Source organism: Culex quinquefasciatus, chromosome 2, assembly GCF_015732765.1.
Source record: "Culex quinquefasciatus strain JHB chromosome 2, VPISU_Cqui_1.0_pri_paternal, whole genome shotgun sequence".
Lineage (NCBI taxonomy): Eukaryota > Metazoa > Arthropoda > Insecta > Diptera > Culicidae > Culex > Culex quinquefasciatus.
In genome coordinates this window covers 127,926,186-127,953,670 of record NC_051862.1, presented here as the reverse complement: position 1 = coordinate 127,953,670, position 27,485 = coordinate 127,926,186, and the positions used below count along the sequence as shown (strand labels likewise).

General features: G+C 44.3%; 2 protein-coding genes across 2 annotated transcripts; one reads left to right on the top strand and one right to left on the bottom strand.

The window, feature by feature from the left end:
• Positions 1-1,099: 1,099 nt before the first annotated feature.
• Positions 1,100-16,915, bottom strand: LOC6041557 (nuclear pore complex protein Nup214). Its single transcript, XM_038253596.1, has 4 exons — positions 16,754-16,915; positions 12,840-16,668; positions 1,596-2,493; positions 1,100-1,532 (listed from the first exon to the last, which is right to left on the bottom strand). Exons 1-4 carry the CDS (start codon positions 16,787-16,789, stop codon positions 1,166-1,168), a joined length of 5,130 nt encoding a protein of 1,709 aa, XP_038109524.1. The 5' UTR covers positions 16,790-16,915; the 3' UTR covers positions 1,100-1,165.
• Positions 16,916-17,054: 139 nt separating this feature from the next.
• On the top strand, positions 17,055-19,163 carry LOC6041556 (CCR4-NOT transcription complex subunit 10). Its single transcript, XM_038256831.1, has 2 exons — positions 17,055-17,226; positions 17,284-19,163. The coding sequence occupies exons 1-2, from the start codon at positions 17,141-17,143 to the stop codon at positions 19,097-19,099; spliced, it is 1,902 nt and encodes a 633-aa protein (XP_038112759.1). The 5' UTR covers positions 17,055-17,140; the 3' UTR covers positions 19,100-19,163.
• Positions 19,164-27,485: the final 8,322 nt, after the last annotated feature.

Here is a 27,485-nt window from a genome sequence, read left to right as displayed (position 1 = left end):
AAATCCTTTCAAAAGATGATTATTAATCACTCCTGAAAGTTTCATGAAGATGTTTCATGATTAAACTGAGTAAGAGACGATTTAAGTTCAAAATTTTGCCATGCGCAAAGCGGGCTGTCAAACTTTGTGAACGTTTTTCTCTAAACCCCGAGTTGATTTACGGGTGCCACGATATCTCGAGATGGGATGGACCAAATTGGCTGAAATTTGAGGTGAAGACTCTCAAGATGTATCTCGTGTGCATGACGAAGCCCAATTTTTAAATTAGCTTTTTGAAATCAAAAACTAACGATTTTTTATATGAAAAACCCAAAAAAAATATTTTTATATTTTTTTAAAATAAACTTTTTGAAAATCGGGCTTCGTCATGCACACTGAATTGGTTTAACGAGTCTTCACCAAAATTTTGAGCCGATTTAGTCAAGACAATGATGAGATATCGTGACACCCGTTTTTTGAAACTGCTAACTTGAAATTGCTATATCTCGGCAACGATGCAACCAAATATCTTCAAATTTGTTTTGAAAGTAGGTGAAAATGTATATTTTAATGCCATGAAAAAAGAATTAAAAAAAAGTTGATGTGTGTGCTCATACTATGTACATGTATGTAACCCCTGAAGTCATTTATTATCTCCCTTCAACGTTTTATTAGACAAAATGGCTTGTTTTCTAAGGTGGTCCATTCTGCCCTGCACCCTGGAAAAGAAGTCGAAAAACATTTTTTTTAATTGCATAAAAAATTGTTTTAAGCTAAAAAATTTTCATCAACCAAGAATACAACATTGAAGGAAACATTCCAAAGCATAAGCCTACTGCACTGAATTCATAAATTTGTATGTTTTTCTTTGGTTGTTGGTGCATTTTTCTTAGGCGGGCCATTCTGAACCCCCCTCCCCTATCCATCATGAACAAGAACAATAGATCTTGAGATCTATAAATAATTGACACACGGCTCCGTGACGGCAAGGCCGATTGAGCCAGTTACGGCATAGGTTAAGATAGATGACAGAGAATAAAAAAATATACAAATCAAGGAAAAATGTCTCGCCCTTAACCAAAAGGAACTTTCTCACACAATAAGTTTCAGACGATGCCGGTTAAGCATGATTCAGCAAAACATTAAGCTTATTATTCCACAAACAGAAACAGCAGTTACCTTAGTCCTAACGCCAGCTGGAAAACGACGAACCGCCAAACTGGGCCGGTTTCTGGGCCGACTGTTGGGCCAGATTGCCAAACGAAACGCCCTGCGAGGACGAGCCGAGCTGCTCGAACAGGTTGTTTGATGGGCTGGTGGGGTTCGCTGCTGGCTGGCCAAAGGCGCTCGCCACTGCCGGCGGACTTCCGAAGGTCGGCTTCGATCCGAACGCTGGCGCTGCTCCGAACGCCGGTGTGCCTCCGAACGTGTGCGCTCCGCCAAAGGCCGCCGGCTTATTGAAGGCGGACGCAGTTGGGGATCCGAAACCGGACGTCGCTACGCTACCGGTTGGTTGACTGAAGGCTCCTCCGGTGGGCGCCGGAGATCCGAAACTGAAAACGAAGCGGAAGGTTAGTTTTGTAGTGAGAAGATCAGAGAGTTTCAAGACAACATACCTGGAACCTCCGAACGCAGGTGTGCTAGCACCACCTCCAAAGATGGACTGGGCTGGTGCCGGTGAAGCTGGTTGCCCAAACGCCGACGATCCAAATCCACCCGTGGTTCCGGTCGTGGCACTGCCAAAGATGTTTCCACTGCTCGTGTTGGCACTGGCACCGAACGCGGACGACCCGCCAAATATGGAACCTCCCGTTGCTGCTCCAGTAGCAGCAGCAGGACTAGCACCGACCGATCCAAACAGCCCTCCGGAACTGGGTGCTGCGGAAGCCGCCCCACCAAAGATTCCTCCGGTGGCCGCGGGCGTTGCACTAGCTGCCGCAGCTCCAAACGGACTCGCCGTGGCTCCACCCCCAAAGATCGACCCGGTAGACGCTCCTGTAGCAACGGGCGATGTCGCCGGAGTTATTGACCCAAACAGACCACTTCCGGCGGTGGCGGGAGCTGTCGAAGCCGGCGTTCCAAACGGAGAACCTCCGCCAAAGATTGACGATCCCGCTCCTGGCGCGGCGGCATTGCTGCTGGTCACCGCTCCAAACAGACCCGTTGCCGGCGTTGCCGCAGGGGTGACACTTCCAAACGCAGAATCGGGTTTGGCTTCCGCGGAGGCACCACCAAAGATCGAGGTCGTGTCCGCCTTTGGAGTCGAGAAAGCCGCTGTTCCGAAGATGTTGCTGGAGGAGGCCGGTTTGGATGTTTCCGGCGGTGTCGAGGGTGAGCAAATGTTGAACGAGCCAAACAGGTTCGACGTGGTGTCCGTGGTGGTTGATGCGGGTGTTGTTGAGGGTGCCGGGGTTGCCGCAGTTGTAGTCACCGAAGTTGTGGATACTGCGGTGGATGATACTGGGGGAACAGTTGAGGTTGTGGAGGTTGCAGTGGGAGGGGTTTTGACCTCTTCTGTGAAGGAGAAAGAAGACGGAAATATCGGTGTTACACTTATGCTTTCGATCCAGAATTTAATCAGCAATTTTCTTAGTAAAATTTTCGAGTGCATTTCCCAAACGCCGACGTCAACTTTAAGTACCTAGAATCAAAATTTTTATTTCGTTTTACTAGCGGCGTCGGTTCACGCTTTCGATTTTTCAGCTTTTCCGCAAGAGTGATCGCGAAAGTTTGCCTTTACCGGAAAATTAGCTGTAGTTGAGGTCGCTCACCGAAATCACTGATTATTGTAGACACGGATGACGGGCTTATTTAACCTAAGCTAATCGCGATACCAGTGCCTAATATATTAGCACTGATCGATGAAAAGACGAACAAAAAAAGACTGAAAGAGTCGATGGAGTGATGTGTGATCCAGGGCTTTAACACGTAGATAGCCCGGCTCATCCGTCGAGCTCTTGATACCGAACCAGCTTATGCATCAAAGCCAATTCCGCCACATGATGACGACAGGCTATCGCCAGTAGTGGTTTCCGGTGCAGTACAATAACCCCGTTGTGGACTCCTGAGTTCACAACCGTTGTGTCAAAGCTCATTGCGCAAATCTGCTGAGCGATGTCCCACTCGCAGATCACATTTTTGACTGCCGGCGATTCTGAAGCGACATATCAACTTGTCAAATTCGTCGAATATTAACAACTGACCTGTACAGAGAAATTTACCTAATAGCTCATGTTTTTTTTTGGTGATTTCCTATTTGGACCTGCCCAAGGTAAGTCAGTTTTCAACTAAAAATGGTTAGAATTTAAGGTTGTAGGCCTCATTTTTAATACTCTTTCGGGCAATCTATAATACTGTAATTTTGGAATACACCCGTCCGGCTTTAGCTGAAAATTCATGCTGTCCCATGTCGCACGTTCGGGTGTAGACCTACAGAAGACCTTGCCGCGAGAAGAAGTGACATTTTTTTTTGTGACGGCTTTCGCTGCACGCCACGCTCCCTCCAACTGTTTTAGACTAATATTTGAACGTGGCGTATCTCTAAACTAGTTTTTCAAGAAAATGATTCCAGAATGCTTATTTTGTCGCTTTTAAAACGAAACAAGGCAAAAACTATATTAATTTAAACTATGGCTGGATAATATCGAAAGCCTTAAACCCACGTAGCCCACAAAAAACGTGTACGCTCAGTTTGTATGGGACCTGTCAACATGATCCCGGGATTCTATGACAATTTCCGGAATTCCATTTCCCGGAATGGACGTTTTCCGGAATGGACATTATCCGGAATGGACGTTTTCCGGAATGGACGTTATCCGGAATGGACATTATCCGGAATGGACGTTATCCGGAATGAAATTTCCCGGAATGGACGTTTCCCGGAATGGACATTTCCCGGAAAATTAGTGTTTTTATATTATTTGATATGAGAATGAATGGAATCTTGCCTACTCGCTTACTTGTAGTTAAGAATTATTTAGTTTGTACCCCGTTAGTTTCACCTAGTCACATCGAAGGAACTCGATATTTTGACAACATGAATGATAAAAAAAAAGTAAAATTTTCGGACACTAACATTAGATGCTAGCGTTGACTATTGAAACAATAATTTATCAACCACCACGAGATGTAACAATGTAGATCGATAGATATAAGACAAACACTAGATGTTTTTAACATTCTTTCAATGTGTTGTTACTTAAGAATTTTCCCTTCTTTTGTTAGTCAGTTGACTTTTGTGAATAAATTCTACCAATTTTTAGTAAGTATTCAAAGAAGGGCAAACCTCAAGAAAATAAAAAGCTTTTCAGAAATTCAATGTATAATGTGTACTTTTTTGAGGTTTTCCCGTCTTTAAAAATACGCGATCTTTCATCAAAGTAATGGGATTTTATATAAGAATTTTCCCTTCTCTTGTTAATTCAACTAAATTTTACCTAGCAGAGTCGGGAACCGTGGTGTAGGGGTAATCGAAGTTGCCTCTCACCCAGTCGGCCTGGGTTTGATTCTAGACGGTCCCGGTGGTGGCATTTTTCGAGACGAGATTTGTCTGATCATGCCTTCGGACGGGGAAGTAGATGTTTGCCCCGGTCTAACCTAGAGGTTAGATCGATAGCTCAGTCCAGGTGTAGGAGTCGTCTCTCTGGGTCCTGTCTCGGTTTAGTCGCTGGTAGGCAGTTGAACTCACAATCCAAAAGTCGTCAGTTCGAATCCCGGCTTCCATCCAAGCTCAGGTGTAAAACGAGGTTTGCAATTGCCTCAACAATCAAGCCTTCGGACACCTAGTTTCGAGTAGGAATCTCGCAATCGAGAACGCCAAGGCAATGCTGTAGAGCGAATAATTTATTTTATTTTTATTTACTATAAAGCAGAATATTTATTTTCAAAGAAGGGACAACCTTGCGAAAACCTCTAGAAAATGAAAAGCTTTTCAGAAAATCAATGTTTAACGTGTATTTTCTTGAGGTTTTCCCTTCTTTAAAAATACACGAACTTTTATCAATGTGATGGGATTTCGCGTAAGAGATTTCCCTTCTTGTGTTAATCAGTTAACTATTGTGACTAAATTCTACCAAATTTTACTATAAGGCAGGATGATTATTTTCAAAGAAGGGAAAACCTCTAGAAAATAAAAAGCTTGAGTGTATTTCTAAAGAATGAAAAACCTCTAGGAAGTACATATTATACATTGATATTCTGAAAAGCTGTTTATTTTCTAGGTTTTCCCTTCTTTTAAAAAAACACGATCTTTCATCAAAGTAATGGGATTTTATGTAAGAATTTTCCCTTCTTTTGTTAATTCAACTAAACTTCAACTAGTTTTTCGTTAAGGAGCTCTGCACTATAAAGAAGAATGTTTTTTTTTTAAAGAAGGGAAATCCTCTAGAAAAAAAAGCTTTCAGAAAATCAATGTATAATGTGTATTTTCTTGAGGTTTTCCCTTCTTTAAAAATACACGATCTTTAATCGATGTGATGGAATTTCGTGTAAGAGATTTCCCTTCTTGTGTTAATCAATTTACTTTTGTGACTAAATTCTACCAAATTTTACTATAAAGCAGAATGATTATTTTCAAAGAAGGGAAAACCTCTAGAAAATAAAAATACTAATGTGTAATAGTGTGTACTTCCTTGAGGTTTTTCATTCTTTATAAATACACTCAAGCTATTTATTTTCTTGACAGGCCACATTACACATTGATTTTCGGACAAGCTTTTCATTTTCTTGAGGATTTTCCTTCTTTGAAAATAATCATTCTGCTTTGCAGTAAAATTTGGTAGAATTTAGTCACATAAGTCAAATGATTAACAAAAGAATAGAAAATTCTTACATAACAACACATTGAAAGAATGTTAAAAACATCTAGTGTTTGTCTAATATCTATCGATCTACATTGTTACATCTCGTGGTGGTTGATAAAGTATCCAGGTTTTTAAGCGAAGATGGCGTTCGAATGGTGAACGCCCGAAATGTCAAAATCGTGCAGTAGCACCAACATTAGAAAAAAATGTGGCTGTCATGCCATGGCACACTTTTTCCGTAATGTTGGTACCACTGCGTGATTTTGACATTTCGGGCGTTCACCATTCGAACGCCATCTTCGCTTGAAAACCTCGATTGTTTCAATAGTCAACGCTTGCTTCTATTGTTCATGTCCGATCATTTAACTTTCTTTTTATCATTCATGTATTACTGCGGGCGTCAATAATTAGAGTTCACGCGCGGTGATACGACCGCAAGATAATGGTCGCATGACAGCCGCATGACAACCGCAGAACAAAATTTTGGCTGTTGTCAAAGGTTGCCTTGAGTTTTCAGCTGACTTTTTGGAAAATATTCAAAACAAACCCAGTTGACAACCAAATAAACGCAGAATTTCAGTTCAACTTGCAGTTTTATACACTGCGGTAGTTAGGCGGTAATAATCTCCTGTCACTCACAGCGAAGGAGAAACGTGATTTTATCTCGCAATAAGCAATATTGCTTATTGCGAGATAAAATCACGTTTCTCCATCGCTGTAAGTGACAGGAGATTATTGCCGCCTAACTACCGCAGTGTAAAAATCAGCAAGTTGAACTGAAATTCTGCGGTGATTTGGCTGTTAACTGGGTTTGTTTTGAATATTTTCCAAAAAGTCAGCTGAAAACTCAAGGCAACCTTTGACAACAGCCAAAAATTTGTTCTGCGGTTGTCATGCGGCTGTCATGCGACCATTATCTTGCGGTCGTATCACCGGGCGTGAACTCTAATTATTAACGCCCGCGATAATATTTATATTCATATTGTTTTAAAAAAATATCGCGTTCCTTCAATGTGACTAAGTGAATCAAACGGGGTACAAACTAAATAATTCTTAACCACAAGTAAGCGAGTAGGCAAGATTCCATTCATTCTCATATCAGGTAATATTAAAAAAAACTCATTTTCCGGGAAATGTCCATTCCGGGAAACGTCCATTCCGGGAAATTTCATTCCGGATATCGTCCATTCCGGATAATGTCCATTCCGGATAACGTCCATTCCGGAAAACGTCCATTCCGGATAATGTCCATTCCGGAAAACGTCCATTCCGGGAAATGGAATTCCGGAAATTGTCATAGAATCGATCCCGGGTTGATAAAAACAAACACGCGGTTTAGCAAACCAGAAATAAAGCCCGTTTTAGTTTAACCCTCTACTGCCCAAATTTTTTTCGAAAATATTTATTTTTCCCGTGTGTAGGAGGTCATTTTGAGCAACTTTTGTTCTACGAAAAACTATTCTCTTGTTTTATGTTTTTCTTGTTTCATTTTTAGTATTTTAATTTGCATTTATCTTGTTTAGTTTATGTTTGTTTTTGGTAGTATTTGGCCTACTCTACCACCTAATATAATTACATTTTGCCTATCTAATTTTTTCATGTTTTTACAGTCACCTTTTCAATTTTTTGCTATTTTTCACATTTTCTGCTATAGAATCGCACCATCATCATTTAAATTGCAAAAAAAATGCTTAGAGGCATAGCCTGGGACACTATAAAAATTACTGCATACTTCTTTTTACTGAAAATATAGGAAATGTTAGTGAAAAACACAGCCGAAGTTGACCCCTAAAAAAATGACATTTTTAAAAACATTGGCAAAGTCAAATAAAACAAGTTTAACTTCCAACCCTGAAATTTTCTAAAATTTTAAGAGTTCTTCTTTCCAATGCTTTTTAAAGATCAAAAATCGGTTGGAAAATTGATTTTGGCGATTTTTTAGATCGAAGCCCGTCTAAAGGCGGGGTTAGGTTGTAGAGGGTTAAAGTTATGGGCTATCTGCAACCACTTAGCTTAGCACGTCTAAGTAAAGTAAAATAGATAAGTTACCGTCAACAGGGGTGACATTGGGTCTGGGGGGTGAAATTGGGTCATACAAAAATTCCGAAATTTGTATGACCCAATCTCACCCCCCAGACCCAATGTCACCCCTGTTGACGGTACTTAGGAAAGTACGCAACTTACGGCCGACAATCAACATAGAAAATTTGCTGGGTTGATATACGTTGCTATGCAGTAACTGTTTTTTGTTTACCTTTGATATGGAAACGTCAACTTACCGTAGAATTTGAAATTTTCCAATCCATACAGTATGTAAAAAAAGTATTTACACCCCTTGGGCACTATGCACATTTTGTGATGAAACATGTAAACAATTTAATTCGCAATTCGCTATTTTCAGTGTAAGAACGGGCTTTGACCGATCTTATGCACAAAGTTCCCGACGAACACGCACTGCCCTTACACCTACATCTCACCCTTGCTCTGAGTCAGTACGAGCAGCACCCTAGAACACGCTTTGAGTGTTCGTGCCAGTCATGCACACCTTCTTTTCCGGTTACGCATTTTAACTCGGCCGGAGGTGGTACATTACGTAGGGTTTGATGTAAGTATAAGCGCCTAACCATTTATAGTGTGCCTATCAACTTTCATTAAAGCAAAAACTGTTTTATTTTAGTTTGAATTCAAAAACTAATTGTTATTTACTGTGTATTGTTTTCTCCTGAAATCTTCCCTATTGTTGAGTCGTGTTTATCTGTTGCTATTTCTTTTGTCGCGGTGTTTTGTTACAATATTTTGGTCCTAAGCATTTTAGAAAAGTATTTCAAAAGTACATTAGTATATATATATATATATTTATTTATTTATTTATTTTTTTTTTTTTTTTTTTTTTTTGATCGCCGAGTATTTTTACTTTTTTGTTTTAATTGATATTTTTCGGCGAATAATAACACTATTTTAAACGTTTTCTTTTAACGTTTCGGCCTACTTTCTCCTTTCGGCCATCATCAGAATCTATTTAGAACAAAATTACAAAAATATTACAAAGTTACAAAAATTACAAAGTTATTCACAATTTGTACTACAATCACACAAGCTACCTTAAACCTTCCAGCTGCTACTCCTCCTGCTGGGTCGCCTGATCTGCTACAGCTGACCGCGTCGCTCTTTCCGTCTCGCGTATCTTCTTGAGCAGGCAGTTGTACGACGACGAGAGCGACGCCGACTCTCTCTGCAGGTTGACTGCTCCACCCTCATTTTGATGTGTAACATCTCTGCTGTACATCTCAGTCTCTCGGTTTCGACCTTCTCCAAAATGCTCGCACGGGAGAAGTCGAAAACATGTCCTAACTCCAAAGAGTGCTGGGCGAGACCAGAGCTGGGATTGTTGGTTCTGACCGCGTCCTTATGTTGTTTCAGCCTCTTCTCAAGCTTCTGCGAGGTTTGTCCGATGTACACCTTGTCGGCGCAGGCTCCGCACGGTACGCTGTACACGACGTTTGTCTGCTGCATCATGGGGATTTTATCCTTCAATTTGCTGAAAACTGTGTTCTTGATCTTGTTGTTTGGCTTGTATGCAGCAACAACGCCGTGTTTGCGTAGCGCTTTCCCAACCTTTTCGCTGAGGTGGGGGATATACGCCACTGATGCGTATGAGCTCGCTCTCTCGTCCCTTTTTCTCTCCTGCTCGAGAGAGTTGTACAGAAAATGCACCCTCTCCTTGAGAGTGCGCGAGATGAACCAAGCTGGGTAGTTGTTGGTCCGTAGGATGTTCTTTACTATGCGTATGCTCTCTGGTCGCTTGTCCGGATCGGTTAGCATAAGTGCCCGGTCAACCAGAGCGATAGCAGTGTTGCGTTTGTGACACCTTGGGCTCTCCGAGAGGTAGTCCAGGTAGCGACCGTTCTCTTGTTTGGGGTACCACTTCTTCTCGATCTTTCGTCCTGCTCTGGTCAACGTGAGATCGAGGAACCTAATGGAGGCGTCTTTCTCTCTCTCCAGCGTAAACTGCAGGCTTTCGTACGTTGAGTTGAAGGTATCAACAACGGTGGTGATGTCTTCTTCTCTTCCTACCACAAAGCAGTCGTCGACGTAGCGTTTGTACACATGGAGAGAAACATCACTCTCCATGTGTACAAACGCTACGTCGACGACTGCTTTGTGGTAGGAAGAGAAGAAGACATCACCACCGTTGTTGATACCTTCAACTCAACGTACGAAAGCCTGCAGTTTACGCTGGAGAGAGAGAAAGACGCCTCCATTAGGTTCCTCGATCTCACGTTGACCAGAGCAGGACGAAAGATCGAGAAGAAGTGGTACCCCAAACAAGAGAACGGTCGCTACCTGACTACCTCTCGGAGAGCCCAAGGTGTCACAAACGCAACACTGCTATCGCTCTGGTTGACCGGGCACTTATGCTAACCGATCCGGACAAGCGACCAGAGAGCATACGCATAGTAAAGAACATCCTACGGACCAACAACTACCCAGCTTGGTTCATCTCGCGCACTCTCAAGGAGAGGGTGCATTTTCTGTACAACTCTCTCGAGCAGGAGAAAAGCGAGCTCATACGCATCAGTGGCGTATATCCCCACCTCAGCGAAAAGGTTGGGAAAGCGCTACGCAAACACGGCGTTGTTGCTGCATACAAGCCAAACAACAAGATCAAGAACACAGTTTTCAGCAAATTGAAGGATAAAATCCCCATGATGCAGCAGACAAACGTCGTGTACAGCGTACCGTGCGGAGCCTGCGCCGACAAGGTGTACATCGGACAAACCTCGCAGAAGCTTGAGAAGAGGCTGAAACAACATAAGGACGCGGTCAGAACCAACAATCCCAGCTCTGGTCTCGCCCAGCACTCTTTGGAGTTAGGACATGTTTTCGACTTCTCCCGTGCGAGCATTTTGGAGAAGGTCGAAACCGAGAGACTGAGATGTACAGCAGAGATGTTACACATCAAAATGAGGGGAAGTGGAGCAGTCAACCTGCAGAGAGAGTCGGCGTCGCTCTCGTCGTCGTACAACTGCCTGCTCAAGAAGATACGCGAGACGGAAAGAGCGACGCGGTCAGCTGTAGCAGATCAGGCGACCCAGCAGGAGGAGTAGCAGCTGGAAGGTTTAAGGTAGCTTGTGTGATTGTAGTACAAATTGTGAATAACTTTGTAATTTTTGTAACTTTGTAATATTTTTGTAATTTTGTTCTAAATAGATTCTGATGATGGCCGAAAGGAGAAAGTAGGCCGAAACGTTAAAAGAAAACGTTTAAAATAGTGTTATTATTCGCCGAAAAATATCAATTAAAACAAAAAAGTATTAGTATATTTGTGCTAATACTTTAACCATTCCATAAATTGAGCAAGGGCTCGAACCTCACTTGCTTAAGAAAAAGGTAAAGTTTCAAAACAATGGACAGTGAAGGAAATATACTATGTAAAGAATCAATAGTAAAAGAAAGATAGTAATTTATGAAGTAGATAAAGAAATTAACAATAGTTAATAAATAGAGGTAACAAACAAGCTTAGATTGTATTGAGGGCAATTTACAGGGAAGATGAGAAATTATTCAAATAGCTGCCAAATTAAGGGAAAGCAGACAGTTTGTTACAGCAGAATCAATTGGTAAAATAGAGTGGAAAAGCGTTGCGAAATAAGAGAATCAAATAAGTAAAATCGAAATCAAATGGAGGATAGTAAACAGAAGCCGTTTTAGAAAATAAGTGAAACAAAATAAACAGGAGATAGCTGTTAGCTGAAATGGAAAGAAGAGAAACCGCGTTCTGCGATGCTCAGGTACATCCACAGCAGTTGACTCAACATACTGCGAATCAAAACAATACCGTCTAGTAGACGGCGTCTACAATCACAAATTACTTCCCCTTTCCACATTGACGCGCCCCTTTCTTCTAGCCGTCTCTACTCTGACCCTCGCTGGTCAAAGGTTTACGAGTCGTTTCCACAGGCCACCAGCTAGGTTACACCTTGTCATCATGAGGACTAAACCAAGCCAACGTGGAGGTAAGAAAATAGGACACTTGCAAAGAGCCAGAGCCATGCTGTTTTGTACAAACAGCACTACGGATGTAGTTGGGCTCCTTCCGGGATGTTCCTCGCCTGGGTGTCAACCGACGAGTATCATCAGTATCATGCACCCTTGGCCTGCTTTATATAACTCTGGGAATTCTATATAAAACTTATCTAAACTTAATTTTGCAAACTTTCAATTTAACTAAATGTCAATATATTACCATAGAATTGCTAAATAAACATTTTGGAGTGGGTATAACACCGTTTTGGGGGTCTTTGTATCGCTAGAATAGATTTTTCGTTGGAATTTCGTACCAACCCGGAATTACGTCGTCGGAAAATCCGCCGGCATCCGAACCGGTCCACAATTTACAAGTTAACCTATGTGGCATCGGAAAGGGTATAAAATTTCCGATCTTTTGACACCCAGACATCTAGGTTTTCTATTAAACCCACGTTTGTAAATACCTAGGCAAAAATGTTGTTATGGTTTCGTTTGAGCAATCTGCCAAAAATGTATGAAATTTCGTAATTTTTGCTCTCGTGGATCAAACTTACTTACTTCTTCTGAGTTGTGCAACTTTTGTTTTCAGAAATCTCATGAGTATGTGGTTAACTGGTGACAAGGTTTCTTTGAATGAATGGATGTAACCGAAGAAGAAATGGATGTTGAACATTGATAAATAAAGACAGCCAAAAATGAAAGGAGGCTACTCTTACTTTAACCGAAGTCAATCCAGTTGTTCAGTAGGCGAAAGCTTCAAAACCACTATTGACAACAAGGTAAAGCCACTAACGGAGAAATGGCGATACAACACCGCCAAAAACTGCAGAGAAAAGATCAATCAAGACGATTAGAAAAACTTGAGTAAACTGTAGAAACAATTTACTGGACATTCCTTGAAACAATCTCTCGGTAGGTATTCAGCGTTCAATCGGAGTTACCCGTCCAGATACTTGACTTTGAAGTCCGTAATCGAAAAAGGGCAAAACAGAAATTTCCCAAAATCCAAGCATGCTTTCAAAAACTCACCTTTCGATTCCGCCTTCACCGTATCCGATTTGACAGACAAATCAGTCGGCTTGGCCGTCGTCGCCGCGGCACTTCCAAATCCAAACGAAAACCCGGAACTGGCCGTCGTCGTCGTCGCCGCCGGCTTGATCGATCCAAACAGCGTCGAACTCGTTGTCGTCGTCACATTTCCGGAACCACTCTCCACCGTCGTCGTCGTCGCTGCCGTTGAGCTTCCAAAGGAAACCCCCGCAAAAAGACCGCTGCCTGCAGCCGCGGTGGACGTTACCGGCTTGATGCTTCCAAAGAGACCCGTGCCGGGCGCGATCGTCGCCGTAGAGGACGTGCCAAAGATCGAGGAGGTCGTCTTGGCCACGGAACCGAACAGGGTGGGTGATTTCGTTGTGGCGGGTGATGCATCCGGCTTCGCCGGATCGACCTTTTGGAGCAGGTTTGTCAGTGCGGGGAAGGCGGATTTCGCGGGTTCTGGGTCAGCGGTGGCCGGGAGTGGTTCGGCGTCCTTTTTCGGCTTGTCGGCGAGCGGTTTCACGCCGGGTTCGTTTTCTTTTTCTTTGGTGAGGTTGAGGGCGGGGGTGGTTGGTGGGGGTTGCGGGACTCCGAACGAGACCGGTTCCTTGTTGGCTGCGCCGAAGGCGAAGGTTGGTTTGGGGGCGGCGGTGCCGCCATTGTTGTTAGATCCGAACGCAAGGACGGTGGGTTTTGGTGGTTCGGCGGTGTCTTGCGCTTTCGGAATGGCTTGGATGGTTAGGCCGCTGGTGCCGAATCCGTACGCTGGTGGAGGAGCAGTTGAGTCGGATTTTTCTTTAGGTTTTTGAGGAGCGACGGTTGCTTGGATGGGTTTGATGGTGGTGCTGCCGAAAAGGGTCGTTTCCTTCGGGATTTCCGGCTCTTTGGGTTTCGCGGGTTGGCCGAAAGGCGATGACGTCGCGGCTGATGAGGGACCGAAGCTGAACACTGGCTTGCTAGTGGGGACTGGTGCAGATGCCGCAGCAGCAGCAGTTGCTGAAGGTGCCGCGAAGCTGAACGCGCCGGAAGTGGCCGGTTTGGCAACGGGTGCTGCGGTGGCGGCTGCCGGAGCAGGTTTTGGTGCAAACGACGGCATTGCGCTTTTGGGTAGTTCAAACTTAGGCGCAGCTTCCGGAACTTTGACCGGAACCGGTTTCGGCTGTTGTTGAGGTTGCTGAACTGGTTTCGGCGCCGGTTGTTTAGGTTTCTCCTGGTTCTGGCGCCGGGCTTCGTTGCGGCGCTCGCGTACGACCTCGGAGTTTAGGCCAACCCGGTCCGGACGACCCGCTTTGACGGTGACGATCTTCCGCTGACGAAGCGTCCTTCTCAGTGCGTCCATTTTGGCGTCCGTCATGCGCTGGGCGTCCGCCCGGATCTTCTCGCCGATGTTCATCGCGACGATGGAGTCGGTCAGCGAGTCTATGGCCGCCGTGGTTCCGTTGTCGCCGGAGAGGTCCGCCATGCGGCGGTTCTTTTCCAATCCGCGGATGTTCTCGCGCAAGCCAAGCTTCCCCTTAAGACCGCTGATTTTGTCCCGTTGACGGTTCAGGATCTCCTGCTGCTTGGACAGGGTTTGGTACAGGACCTCCAAGCTCGGTACGTGCATCCTCCGCCGGGAGTTGACCCTGCTAGCTTCCTGGATGGCAGACCACTGCGCGTCCAGCTGCTTGTTGACGATCTGCAGCTGGTTCTCGTTGATCGCCAGGTTGTTCTGCAGGCTGGCCAACTGCCGTCGACTGGACTGACTCATGGCGTGCGTCTCCTGGAACATGTTCGGACTCGGGTGCTTGAATATCCCGTCCTTACTGTTCGCCTCCGCCACCATCGCGAACGCCTCGTTCAACCCCAGCCGCAACGCCTGCACGTCCGACGTCAGCGATTCCGTACTCTCCCTCGCCTGTACGCTCAGATCCTGCAACTCCTTCAAGTCCCTAATCATGCCCGCCGACTCCTCCTTCGTCCCGATGGCGATGCTCTGCGACTGGCAGCGACTCTGCAGGTTCGTCAGCTCCTTCTCAAACTTCCGGATCTCCTCCGTGATCATGGACCGGATCACGAAGTTGGTGTCCTCGGACGGCTCGACCGGCTTCTGCTTCTGCTTTTGCTGCGCCAAACTTCCCGACGACCCGGACCGAGCCAAATCGGCTGCTGGAGTCGGCGCAGGCGGCGTGTACGTCGGCGGAACCGTTACAAACGGCTTAGTCGGTTCCGGAGCCTGCTTCGGCGGTTGAGCGAGGGTTTGCTTCAACAGACTTGACTGAGCAGCCACCGGCTGCTGCGCCGGAGGCGCAAATCCCCCAATCGACCCGAAGCTCGGCGTCCCACCAAACGGACTGGTCTTGACCGGTTCCGAAGTCGGCTGCGGCGGCGTTGGCGCAGCGAATCCCCCGAAAGTGAGCGGCTTGCCGAAGGTCGGGGTGATCGTTGCGGCTGGTGCCGCAGCCGTCGTCGTCGTTGACGCGCCAAACAGGTTCATCGAGCTTTTGTTCTCACTGGGACTGAAGAACGACTTGGTTTTGGCGATGGCCGGAGTGGAGGTGGCCCCAGTTGGGAGGGCGAAGGAAATCTCCGCGGCTTGGGGTGGTGCGGCGGCGGCGACTTGCGGGGCAGGTTTGCTGAAGTCGAGTCGTTCAAATTGGCCGGAAGTGTCGTTGACGGGTCGCGGAGGTGAGCAGATGTTCGGGACGTTCGGGGTCAGGTTCAGGATGTTGAAGGAGACTAGCAGGCCGTAGGTGGAGACCATGTGCAGCATTGGCATCACCGGGATCGTTTCTTCGCCGACGAGGACCTGATGTTTGCAGCCAGTTTCGAGGGCTAAACCGGCGGGGAATGTCTCCTGTTTGTCGGCGGAGAGCGGAAGTTCCGCCCGAGCCTCGTCCGTCGTCGACCACTGGCACCAGGTCGGAGTTTCGCCGGTTTCGGTCGTGCCCAGAATGCCCACTTCCATGCTGTTCGCGGACGCCATCAACAGCAGGTTCCACGGCAGGATGTGCACCAGGAAGACCTGTCCCTTCCGGGGCCCACTCTGGCTGTAGCAGATGTCGTCGTAATTGATGTAAACCGGATTGCCCACCTTCGGAGCGTTCACGATGAACAACGACGGAACGCTATCATCCGATTTGGGCATGAAAACGGCCGCAAACTGGTACGTCGACAGCCACTGAACCGCAATCACGTCGAACGCGCCTTCCATAACCCCACCCGGACAGACGATCGTCCTCGCCAGCTTCAAATCCGGCTTGTACTGCGCCAGTTTCCCATTCGCAAACCCGACCACCAGCTGCTTCCCCTTGGGACTCCAGCAGGCACAAATCGCCCCCTCAGCCTTGTCCAACGAGTGAAACTCAAACCCGGACCCTTCCTTCAACGTGTAAACCGACAACGCCCCATTCTCCGTCCGCAGCGAAAACATGTTGTGAATTACCGGATTCCACAAAATCTGCGTACTCCTCACTCCACCCTCCGGCGACGTCCGAATCTCGTACAACTTCCCAACCGTCGGCGTCAAAAACGACGGAACCGAGTAGACATAAACAAACGGAACCCCACCCACGACCACGTCCACCGCCAGCAGCCCATGGTCACAGCTAACCGCCAGCTGGTACGGCTCGCTCGGCAACGCCACCGTCCGCAGCGGAACGACCTCGTCGATCACCTTGTCCGGCGTAATGCTGCTCAGCTGCAGAACGCGCAGCTGCGGCCCCGTCGTCCCCACAAACACCAGCCCGTGCACGCTGGCCGCCGCCAACAGGCAGCACCCGTCCCGGACGGTCCCATCACCGGCAAACACCGGAACCTTGTTCTGCAGCTTAAACTTGAGATCCTGCGAGAAAAGCAAAAAAGCCGTAAACATAAACATAACCTCTCAAAATCGGCGACTTCCGAAAGAACAGAAATTGCCAACGTACCGTGACGTCCAGGGACGTCGGTGCGGGAGTGGCCATTGCGGGGAACCGGAATTGCACGGATTTTGGGCGCGAGGATGCGGTTTTCGGTGCGAAATTTGAACTTTTCCGGCGAGCGCGACGCAACAAGAACTGCCGCGGGAAAACAACGTTGACGTTCGTGTGCGTGAGCTGAGAGGTTTTTGACGTTTTCTTTTCATCGAGGCGGACTCCCGGGATTTCACTGCATTAAAGTTCCCGGGAAAATGAAAACTTTTAACATTTTTACAATAAAAGTGCATGACATCCCTAGTTTAGAGAAACGTCAAACGACATCATCACAACACAAATTTCGCGCAGGTGTTTTTCGTGAAATACCTTCGTAATTTTGCAGCGTAATTCCGCGGCAGGATGGCAGAACCGACCGGCGAGGGAAAGCCTAAAATCTCCGATCATGAGAGCGAACTGGAGGTGGCCGCATTCAGCGAGTTCCAAAAGTGAGTATCGGAATGGTTCCATAACTTACTGATCGCCCTGACTCCTGTCTATTTTAGGGCCGAGTACCCGCAGTGTCTGCAGACGTTGGTGAAGCTGCAAAAGACGCAGGACTCGAACCCGAAGGTCATCCACAACCGTGCGGTGGCCGAGTTCTACATCAGCGACCTGCGCCGGTACGACCTGTTCCGCAAGACGATGATCCAGATCACGGAACTGGTGGGGGAGATTCACACGGTGAACGTGAAACATCCGGAGCTGGCGGCGGCCTACGTGAACCAGGCGATCGTGTTGTACCACTTTCGGCAGCCGCTCGGTGCGCTGAAGATCATGCTGGCCGTGATGGCGCACTTTGACCAGTTGGACGATTATCTACTGAGGAAGGCCGGGATATTTACGGTGCATCTGCTGCTGGACACGAACCAGCCCAAGAAGGCAAACGGCCTGCTGGCGATGTTAATTTCGCGACTGTGCATCCGAGTGCAGGACATTTTGAGTTCCGACGATGAAGAGGAACGTCCTCAGCTGGACAACGAAAGTCGGAAGGACATTTCCGAGATTCAGTTTGAAGAGTTTAGGAAAGAATTCCGGTTGATTCTGATCCGATCGAATCTGCTGAACGGAAAGAAGAACTTTATAATCCCATGTGAAGATACAGCGGAATTTTCAATTTTAAAGGGTCATCAGTACTACTTGGGAAACGATTATCAAATGGCCGCGAAGGAGCTGGCCAAAAGATTTGTGAACGAACCGGTGCGAGTGGCAACGCATGGCGAGGATCAGAACACATGCCTGGCAAACAACATGGGCCTAATTCACTTTGCGGTGAAACATTACGCGCTGGCGGCAAGATTCTTCCAGCAATCGTTGCTGTTTGACCAATCTGCCACGGAAAACGCCTCAACGGAGAAGGTCGAAGGATCCCCGCTGCATTGCGTTGGCGCTACGAAGCGTCCGGAAATTCTCTACAACCACGGAATAACGCTACTTTACCTCCAAAAGCCGAAGGAGGCCTTCGAATGTCTGCTGGTCGTGCTTAATTCGTACCACAACAATCCCAGATTGTGGCTTCGGTTGGCCGAGTGTTGCATCATGGTTCACCAGCAAAACCAAAAAGAACAGCTCAAGAACATGACCCAGGTGGTTCTCCAACGCCGGAAGTACCTCCGCAAGCAGCCTTTCAACGCCGAAGACCAATCGGCCGCAATCCCAAGCACCACCCTAGAATTCGCATCCCTCTGCCTGCGAAACGCCGTCACTCTGATCGAGTTCCACTCCGGTGAACTGGCCAAACAAGCGGAAGCCGCCGACAAGCCCGGCCCCTGGGACAAAGCGTACGAAGGCGTCCCGTGCAATCCGTCGCAACCGCTGAAAGCCGCCAGCCTGGAAAAGCTCAAAATCGCCACCCTCAGCGCGTTCAGCTACGTCCAGCTCTGCCTTGGAGATTACACGCTGGCACTCAAATACGCCCAAGAAACCCTCGCGATCGCCGACCTACCCGAAACGCACCAAACCCTGGCCACGATGTACTGCGGCGAGGCGCTCGTCATGATGGACCGCGTCCCGGAAGCCCTCGTCTATCTCGATCCGAAGCACATGGCCCACCTCAAGGGCGAGGACTTTGTGACGCGCGGATCGCCAAATTGGGCGGTCAACTCGCTGGAAGCGGCCCAGGCCGTCATGCACTACAACTTTGCCGTGACGTTGTTCGCCCTCGGGGATTACGAAAAGGCCAAGGTTTACATGGAGGCGTGTGCCGTCCATCCGGTCGTGTTGCCCCACCTAAAGATGCTGAAAATGTACGCCGAGCTGGTGTTTGGGAACACCGATAAGGTGAAGTTGATGGTGCGGTACGATGCGCCGCATTTGATTTAGGAGGCGGGTGAAACAATAAATTGTACATATTATGATTGTGTATTAAAAATCGAATTAGATAACTCAATTGTGAAATTCCCAAGCAGTTTTTGTTTTTGTCGGTATGTCCACGCGTCCTTCTTCCCCGGTAGAGATGTGATCCATTTATAGAATTTGCCCTGCGGTAAACATAATGCAGTAGGGCTGGCCTCTTTATCTTTTGTAATTCATTTTCGGGTGTTCTCGGATGAATCTTGAAGATGTTCTCAGCGAAACAGGCATGATTCTGTGTTTGGCTTGCGTTTTCTGATAAAATTATCGTGGTGATTATTTTATTACACTCGATCGAAATATTACGATCGTAATTGGAAGTCGATGGAAGTTTGGGAGGATTCGATTGTAATTTCTCAATTTATGCACTATCGAAAAATTACGACTGACGATCGAAAAGATCCGAAAAAATTCCGAAATAAAAAACATAAACATTCTTAAATTAAAAAAAATATGAAATGGGTCATTCCATCTCAACTGTGCACGAAAAAGTGCAAATTTGAAAATTACCCTCTCCGATCATGCTCAAATTTGGCAGGGCTGTTGATACTATCGAAACATGCAAGAATCCCGAATTTCATCCAAATCGGACCACCCCCTCCATTTTTGTACCTCCCCAAAAAATCGACTTTTTGGCGATTTTTGTGCGAAACCCCTATTTTCAAACGGCGATAGCTCAGGAACCACAAATCTTAGAAGGTCGGTCTTAGACTCAATTTTGAAGAAAATTGGACGTAGAATCCATTTCCGGGATCAAAACTTGGATTAATTTATTTTTTCTACCTGTATTGCGCAATTGAAAACTTTAAACGGCCGTATCTCAAAACACCCCATCTTATTTTTTTGATTTGACCTCACCATCGTGTTCCCCGGCCAATTTTACATAAGAATCACTTATCGACAGAAAGGAATATGTTTCGTTCCAGAGATATCGAATTTTAAAGTTTTGAGTATTTGAGATTACCTACATTAGCTTCATTCGACGCATATACTAGAAGCACTCAGGAGCGCTATTCAATAAATACTACCTGATGTTGTGAAAAATGATTAATTTATTTTTTATTTTTATAATTTCACGCAATTTTCAAATAGCTAATACCTTAATCATTTTTTGTTCAAGGAATATTTATTGGGTTATTTTGAATGTACCGTTTTTTACGAGTTGCTAACCGTTTTAGAGTACCCCGAGGCCATGACTAGGGCCTTTGTCATGAGTCATCAGCAAAAACTCCAAAATCTGCTTTATGGTTCAAAACATGGATTATATTAAATCGATTTTTATATTGTGAGCCAGCTCCATTTAATTAATGAATGGTTTTGGTCATGGTACATTTAGTAGCCGTATTGTGTTCCAAGAATCCGAAATGATAGAAGAAAAAAAAACATTATTGTTCGGACGGTGTCTAAATCATCGCTACTAAATTTTGGGAACTAGCTGAACTTTGTGATTTTCTTACTTTTTCAGTTTTATACATTCCAGAAATCCTTTTCCCACTCCTTGTGATCGTTCTTCACGAGAATACAACGTATCAGCAAATTTTATTCATTTTAATTCATATTTTTTACTCAATAATGTATCGTGCACTTAATGTTCAGTGTTACTTACAAGATCAATTCTGCTCGCTGCATCGGAATCCAATTCTGCCCTGTACTGTGTTTCGTTATTGCTCTATCCTGTGGGTTAGCACAGAAATTCATCTCATTTTTTTAAGCGGATAAACTTTTGCGATTTAACGTGAAGCCTTTGATCATTTTCGAAGAAATTTGATCATCACTCTAAAATGTTCTGTACTGAATTCAATTTAACGAATTTCTGCACCAAATGTAATCAGCATGTGCCGGTTGTTGCCTTCTTAAAGCCACTGAAAGAATTGTTGGTCTAAACCAAATGTGTTTCAAAAGTTATATAATTTTGAGGTACAATCATTGACATCCTAGTTGGCAATCATTGATCAATGACGATTTCCATAGCTTTGCAATTATTGGGATAATCGTTACCAAAAGGAATCAGCTTGATTAGGGCACTATTCTAAACAACTTGTAAAAGAAATGTTGTCAAAATATTAAAAGCGACGCAAAATTTATATCCAGAACAAAAAAATCATGGCAAAGATGGAAGTCTTCACGCCAGAAACCTACAGTGTTACACAGTTAATTTGCCCAATTTGCTAAAGATTATTTAATATGAAATCTTATTCCAATAAATGACCAGGTAGCATTTATTGAACAGCGCTCATGAGTGCTTCTAGCAGATGCGGCAAATGAAGCTAATGTAGGTAATCTCAAATACTCAAAACTTTAAAATTCGATATCTCTGGAACGAAACATATTCCTTTCTGTCGATAAGTGATTCTTATGTAAAATTGGCCGGGGAACACGATGGTGAGGTCAAATCAAAAAAATAAGATGGGGTGTTTTGAGATACGGCCGTTTAAAGTTTTCAATTGCGCAATACAGGTAGAAAAAATAAATTAATCCAAATTTTGATCTCGGAAATGGATTCTACGTCCAATTTTCTTCAAAATTGAGTCTAAGACCGACCTTCTAAGATTTGTGGTTCCTGAGCTATCGCCGTTTGAAAATAGGGGTTTCGCACAAAAATCGCCAAAAAGTCGATTTTTTGGGGAGGTACAAAAATGGAGAGGGTGGTCCGATTTGGATGAAATTCGGGATTCTTGCATGTTTCGATAGTATCAACAGCCCTGCCAAATTTGAGCAGGATCGGAGAGGGTAATTTTCAAATGCTGTTCCGCTTCAGCTGGAATGACCCAAATACAAAACGTCAAAAATTCTAAAATTAAATAAATTTAATAAGTCAAGCATTGAAGATTCAAAAAAAAAATAATACACTCATACCCCGATGGTTTGACACAAACTGTTGTCAAACGAACGAGGTCACTTTTTAGTTTGACACCACTTTTACACGGAGTTCACACACACTACCAAACGTTTGTTTTGATAGTGTGCGTGAGCGCCGTGTAAAAATTGACAGTTTGTCTCTTTTTAGTATGACTTTGACCAACCAACGGGGTACAAACTAAAAAAGTGTCAAACGAAAAAGTGACCAACCACCGGGGGTTGAGTGTACCAGAGAATTTCAAAAATTAATGAAAAAACTTAATCTACACAAACACTAATTTAAACAAAATAAAAAAAAATATTTACAAAATTAAGCGTCTTAAAAAAAGCCTTTTAAATAAAATAATTATATACAGTCGAGACTCGATTATCCGATGGTTTGTATGGGACTTCGAATAATCGAATCACAAACAAAAAAAAAATTTTCGTTTTTTTTCTTTTCCTTTTTTTTGTTTTAAACATCAAATTCGAGTTCTGCGACCCCATTTTAGTTAAATTTGAATAGTTGATTGCCTAATAAATAACAAAATGCATTTTTCAATATTTCACAAATATTTCATCACCGCTATAATGGCCGCCATCTTGGAATTAACAATTCCAACTTACTTTAGCGTAGTTTATGGGTCATACTTAAGCTCGACAATCAAAAATAAGACAACGAAAAAAAATCGTGATTCGATTATTCGAAGTGTAATTTTCGAGACCTTCGGAAAATAGAGTCTGGACTTAGAAATTCGTTAATTATTAAAATGTGTTGATATTTTTAATTTTTTCAATATTTTTAATACTTGAGCAGTTCTCCACCAAACCCCAAAAATGGATTTTACTTATATTTTTTGATTTAGCTCCATTTTTGTGGGGGCCTTCCCTATGACCTAAGAGGTAATTTTATGTCATTGGTTCACCCATCCAGGTCACCATACAATTTTGGCAGCTGTCCACACAACAAAAATGGTACATAAATATTCGAAAATCTGTGACTCTCTAAGGAATTTTTTGATTGATTTGGATTTGGATTGATTATTTTTGTGTCGTTTTGATTTTTTAATTTTTTTTTTAATTTGTGAATATTTTTGATGTTTTTAAATGTTTCAATACTTTAATACTTTTAAAAGTTTCAACATTTTGAAATCCTGAGGAATTTTAATTTTTTAAACATTTAAATTTATTTTTATTTATCAAATTTTTAAAACTTCTAAATATTTTAAACTGTTTAAGTATTTAGAAATTTTTAAATGTTTATTTTTAATCAAAATCTAAAAAAATAAATTTATTTTTTTTTTATTTAAGATATTTCTCAGGTATGTTTTTAAAAAGCGCAAGTTGTAAACAAAGCAGTTTTTGATCGGTTCTCGATCAATTCAAAAGGTCAAAATTCAAAAAGTTAAAAAAAATTACACAAACATTTATTTTTTTTAAATTTGAAAAAAAAATAAGAATTACTAAATTAAAAAAAACATATTTCTAAAATATCAAGCGTCTTAAAAAATCGTTTTAAAATCAAACAATTCAGTAACAACATTTCAAAAGGGCGAAACCTACAATCCTGCCGTTTCGGGAAAATCAACATTCAAAATTTTGCAATTTCGATCAATTCCTATTTCCACAAAAAAGTACGTTGTCAAAACGTAATAGAAAATAGCAATAATTTCATCATAGGGAGCAATTTGAAATTAATTAAGATCCAGAGTTTTTTTGAAAAGGTCCTATAAGCTATTGTCTTTCATATGTTTATAGGACCTAATCAAAAAAAAGTCGAGAGATGTTTTTGCTATTAAAAATTGAGAAAAACAAATTACGCCTTTTTAAAGAGCGTGCCTCCATTTTCGCCCTACCGTATTCGCCACCCACTCAACCAAAACAACGGTTTAGCCCGTCAGGTTACGCCGCAAAGCAAAAGTAAACAACAGATTCGCCCTTTTGTTTTTTGTTCATTTGTGATAATACAGTGATATTTGCAACCTCAGTGATAACAAAATTGGTCTAGAAAGCCTTCAGAAGGAGTCCGATTCAGGCCAAGAATCGTTGAGCCAGGATACACCGTAAGTAGCAAGTTGGTTTGACGATGTGGTCTATATTGAAGTGACGTTCCTTGGGGTGTCCCCGCCGGAAGTGGGAGACATGGCACCTGACGACTAGGCCACCCCGCGACACCATCCTGCCTTCTCTATCTTTGCATAGCTTCAATGGTTACGGAGGCGATGATTTTGTACGGCATTCCTCCTAAACCTCCCTACACTAACTTTTTGTCCTGCAACTGCTAGACCCAGAATCCCCGGATGTTCCAAGAACCGGTAAATTATGGACCTTCACATCTAGATTGTGAATCCAGACCAGATCCGATACTACAATAATTGAAATTAAAAAGTTATGTATTTAGGATCATACAAATCTGTGTTTGTTGTGGAATTGTGGTCAGAGACATCAGAAACATACATTTTGATCCATTTTGAGGATTGTCAGGTTAAAATTCACTAAATTATAACGAAAATTTGGTGTTTCTAAATATACGTCGGAACTTGCAGAAAACACAACATTCGCCCCTTGTGATTGGATGAAAACACAAGGGCGGAAACTCAATTTGGTTTGTTTTGATTGATGTTGTTGATTACTCCTTTTGTTTTTTGCTTGTAAAACTACGTATTTTCGGAATTTTGTGATGATGGAGGGTGTTTAAGAATCAGTTTTGTTCGCTTTATATGATTCTGACAAAAACTAAGTTTGTTTACATCTGAGGGTTTCGCCCTATTGAAAAGTTGTTGCTGAATTTAAAAAAATAGAATTTTTCAAAACAATAATATCTTTAAGTTTAGTTTTTTTAAATGAATTTTTAAATTTAGATTATTTTTGATGTTTTAATATTTGTATTTTTAATGTTTTTTGAGTCTTAAATTTTAAAATCCTTACCGCTTATAATTTTTTTGAAATCCTTGAAATTTTTAATTTTTTGTAGATTGAAATCTCACTATCGAATAATCTCGATTGTGAGTCGAGAAATCACGATTAAAATATTACGATCGAATGTAACAGTCACCACGTATACACTCTCATAATTTCGCTGCCGGCCAGCTGTTTGTTTGTTTGTTTATTGTTCACCGTCTTCGACCAGAGTCGCACAGACTGAATATCTTAAAAACTAACATAGAATTAAACAGTCAAAAAACATAAAAATATCACATCGCATCAAAGAGCTAGAATTTTTCGTTTGAAACGTTCTCTGGTCATGCTAGGCTCGTACTCGTCAGATACGGAGTTGAAAATTCGGCAGCAGCGGTCAATTGGTCGGTTGTATCCATATAGAGTACGATGGAAGGGAATCCTCAGAAGGGGCTGGTTCCTCAGCGTCCGCGTTGGTCTATGCACCGTGATTTCTTCTCGGAGTTGCGGGCAATCGATGCGACCGGTCAGAACATCGAAGACGAACATCCGTTGAAGAAAGGTTCGCCGCTTTTCTAGTGACACCATTTCCAGCAAGGTGCATCTGTCGCTGTAGCTCGACCGCCAAACGCCGTTCCTCCAAGGCAGACGGCGAAGGGCATAAAGAGTGAAACGGCGCTGAACTTTCTCCAAGCGATCACGTTGATTAGCGTGGTGCGGCGCCCACACCTGCACAGCGTACTCCAAGATGCTTCGAATCATGGTGATGTAGAGCGTTTTAAGGGCATTGATGTTCTCGAACTCAGCAGTGTTGCGACGCAGAAATCCAAGCAACGCGAACGCCTTAGCTGTTGTGGAAGAGACATGCTCCGAGAAGCTCAGCTTGCGGTCGATCAGCAGACCGAGATCCCTGATTGAGCAGACGCGGTCCATTTCGTGGCGGTCGAAGGTGTAATCGTACCGAATTGGAGCGGGTGATCTGGTGAAGCTGATGCTTTTACATTTGCTGGGGTTCACCTTCATTCCGTTGAGTTTACACCACTCCTGAATCGCGTCGATGTCCTGTTGAAGAGCGACGCAATCAATGGTGGACGCCACGGTACGGAAGATCTTCAAGTCGTCAGCATACAGCAGTTTTTGAGACTGCAACCTTTGGCAGATGTCGTTGACGAAGAGAATGAAGATCAGCGGTCCCAGATGGCTTCCTTGGGGGGACTCCAGATGGAATCGGGAAATTCCTCGATTGGACGCCACCGAGACGGACGTAGCCAAACCGCCCCGAAAGGTACGAACGGATCCATGCTGTCAGCCACCTTGGGAACCCCAGCCGGTCTAACTTTGCGATAATAAGCGTGTGGGGTACCTTGTCGAACGCTTTGGCGAAGTCGAAGTAGATCGCGTCAGTTTGCTTGAACTTTTCGAGGTTTTCATTCAGTGCGCTGACGTACGCCATCAGGTTGGATACCGTGGACCGTTTTTTGACAAAACCGTGCTGGAACTCGGAAATTACTACCTGGGCGGCAGAGTACATTCCCTCGTGGATAAGCACCTCGAAAACTTTGGGCAGGCAGGACAGGATGGAGATTGGCCTGTAGTGTTCAGCAGCCGTAGTACTACCGGTTTTGTGAATGGGTGTGATCGCTGCAAGTTTCCATTCGTCGGGAAAAGTTCCTTCAGACAGAGAGCGGTTGAAAATTACGCTGACTGGTTTAGCTAAATGCTCAGAAAGCCGTTTGATAAAGGAAGGTGGGAGCCGATCAGGACCGGCACCTTTCGATGTATCGACAGCGTCCAGGGCGGATTTTACTTCTGCTTGTGAGAATTCTGGTTGAGGAAAATCGATATCATATGTTGGAAGGTCGTTCAAATAATCGTTCGAAGCAGAAGGTGCATCCGCCTCGTACACGCTACTGAAGAAGTCGGCAAAGACGTTTGCAGCGTCCTCCGGATTCTCAGCGGTGGAACCGTTGAGCGAAATCCTTGTTGGAAGGACACTGGTACGTTTCCTGCTCCTCACGTATTTCCAGAATGATGATGGGTTGTCTTTCAGGTCCACTTGCACCCGATTCAAGTAATCGCGAAAGAGTGAGTCTTGAAACAATTCGTACTCGATTTCCAGACGGTCGACAGCGGTTTGATTTTCTGGTGTGCCGGCTTTGAACAATCTTTTACGTGCTTTCCTCAGAATGTTCCGACGATTTCGCAGATCAGCATTCCACCATGGAAGCTTCTCAGTCCGGTTGCGTGAGACACGCTTTGAGGGAACGAACTGTCGCACGATTTCGTAAAGGACGTCGTAGAAGATCGTAGTCGAAGTATTGGAGTCCTGATCTTGCAGAATGTCATCCCAGTCAATGCTGCTGAGGGATTCGGTGACACGGTCAAAGTCGCAGCGACTGAAATCCGGCTCAGCATCCTCGATTCTCGTTGCCACACCTGGGATATCGGGAAGTCCACCCGAAGAATGAACGGCTTGTGATGACGATCCGTTCTGAGGATCGGTTTGGGCGGCTCGATCAGTTCGACTGAGAGCGTATCGTTGACAAACGCAAGGTCGAGGATTCTTCCGTTGACATTAGCCAGCGAGCAGATTTGGAGGAGTCCCGTTGCAACAACATTT

Coding starts and splice junctions, on each gene's coding strand:
- LOC6041557 (XM_038253596.1), bottom strand. CDS start 16,789: ATGGCCACTCCCGCACCGACGTCCCTGGACGTCACG. Junction 16,669..16,753: donor CGACGTCCCTGGACGTCACG/GTACGTTGGCAA, acceptor CTTTTCTCGCAG/GATCTCAAGTTTAAGCTGCA. Junction 1,533..1,595: donor CCTGCGTTCGGAGGTTCCAG/GTATGTTGTCTT, acceptor CTTCGTTTTCAG/TTTCGGATCTCCGGCGCCCA.
- LOC6041556 (XM_038256831.1), top strand. CDS start 17,141: ATGGCAGAACCGACCGGCGAGGGAAAGCCTAAAATCTCCGATCATGAG. Junction 17,227..17,283: donor GCATTCAGCGAGTTCCAAAA/GTGAGTATCGGA, acceptor TGTCTATTTTAG/GGCCGAGTACCCGCAGTGTC.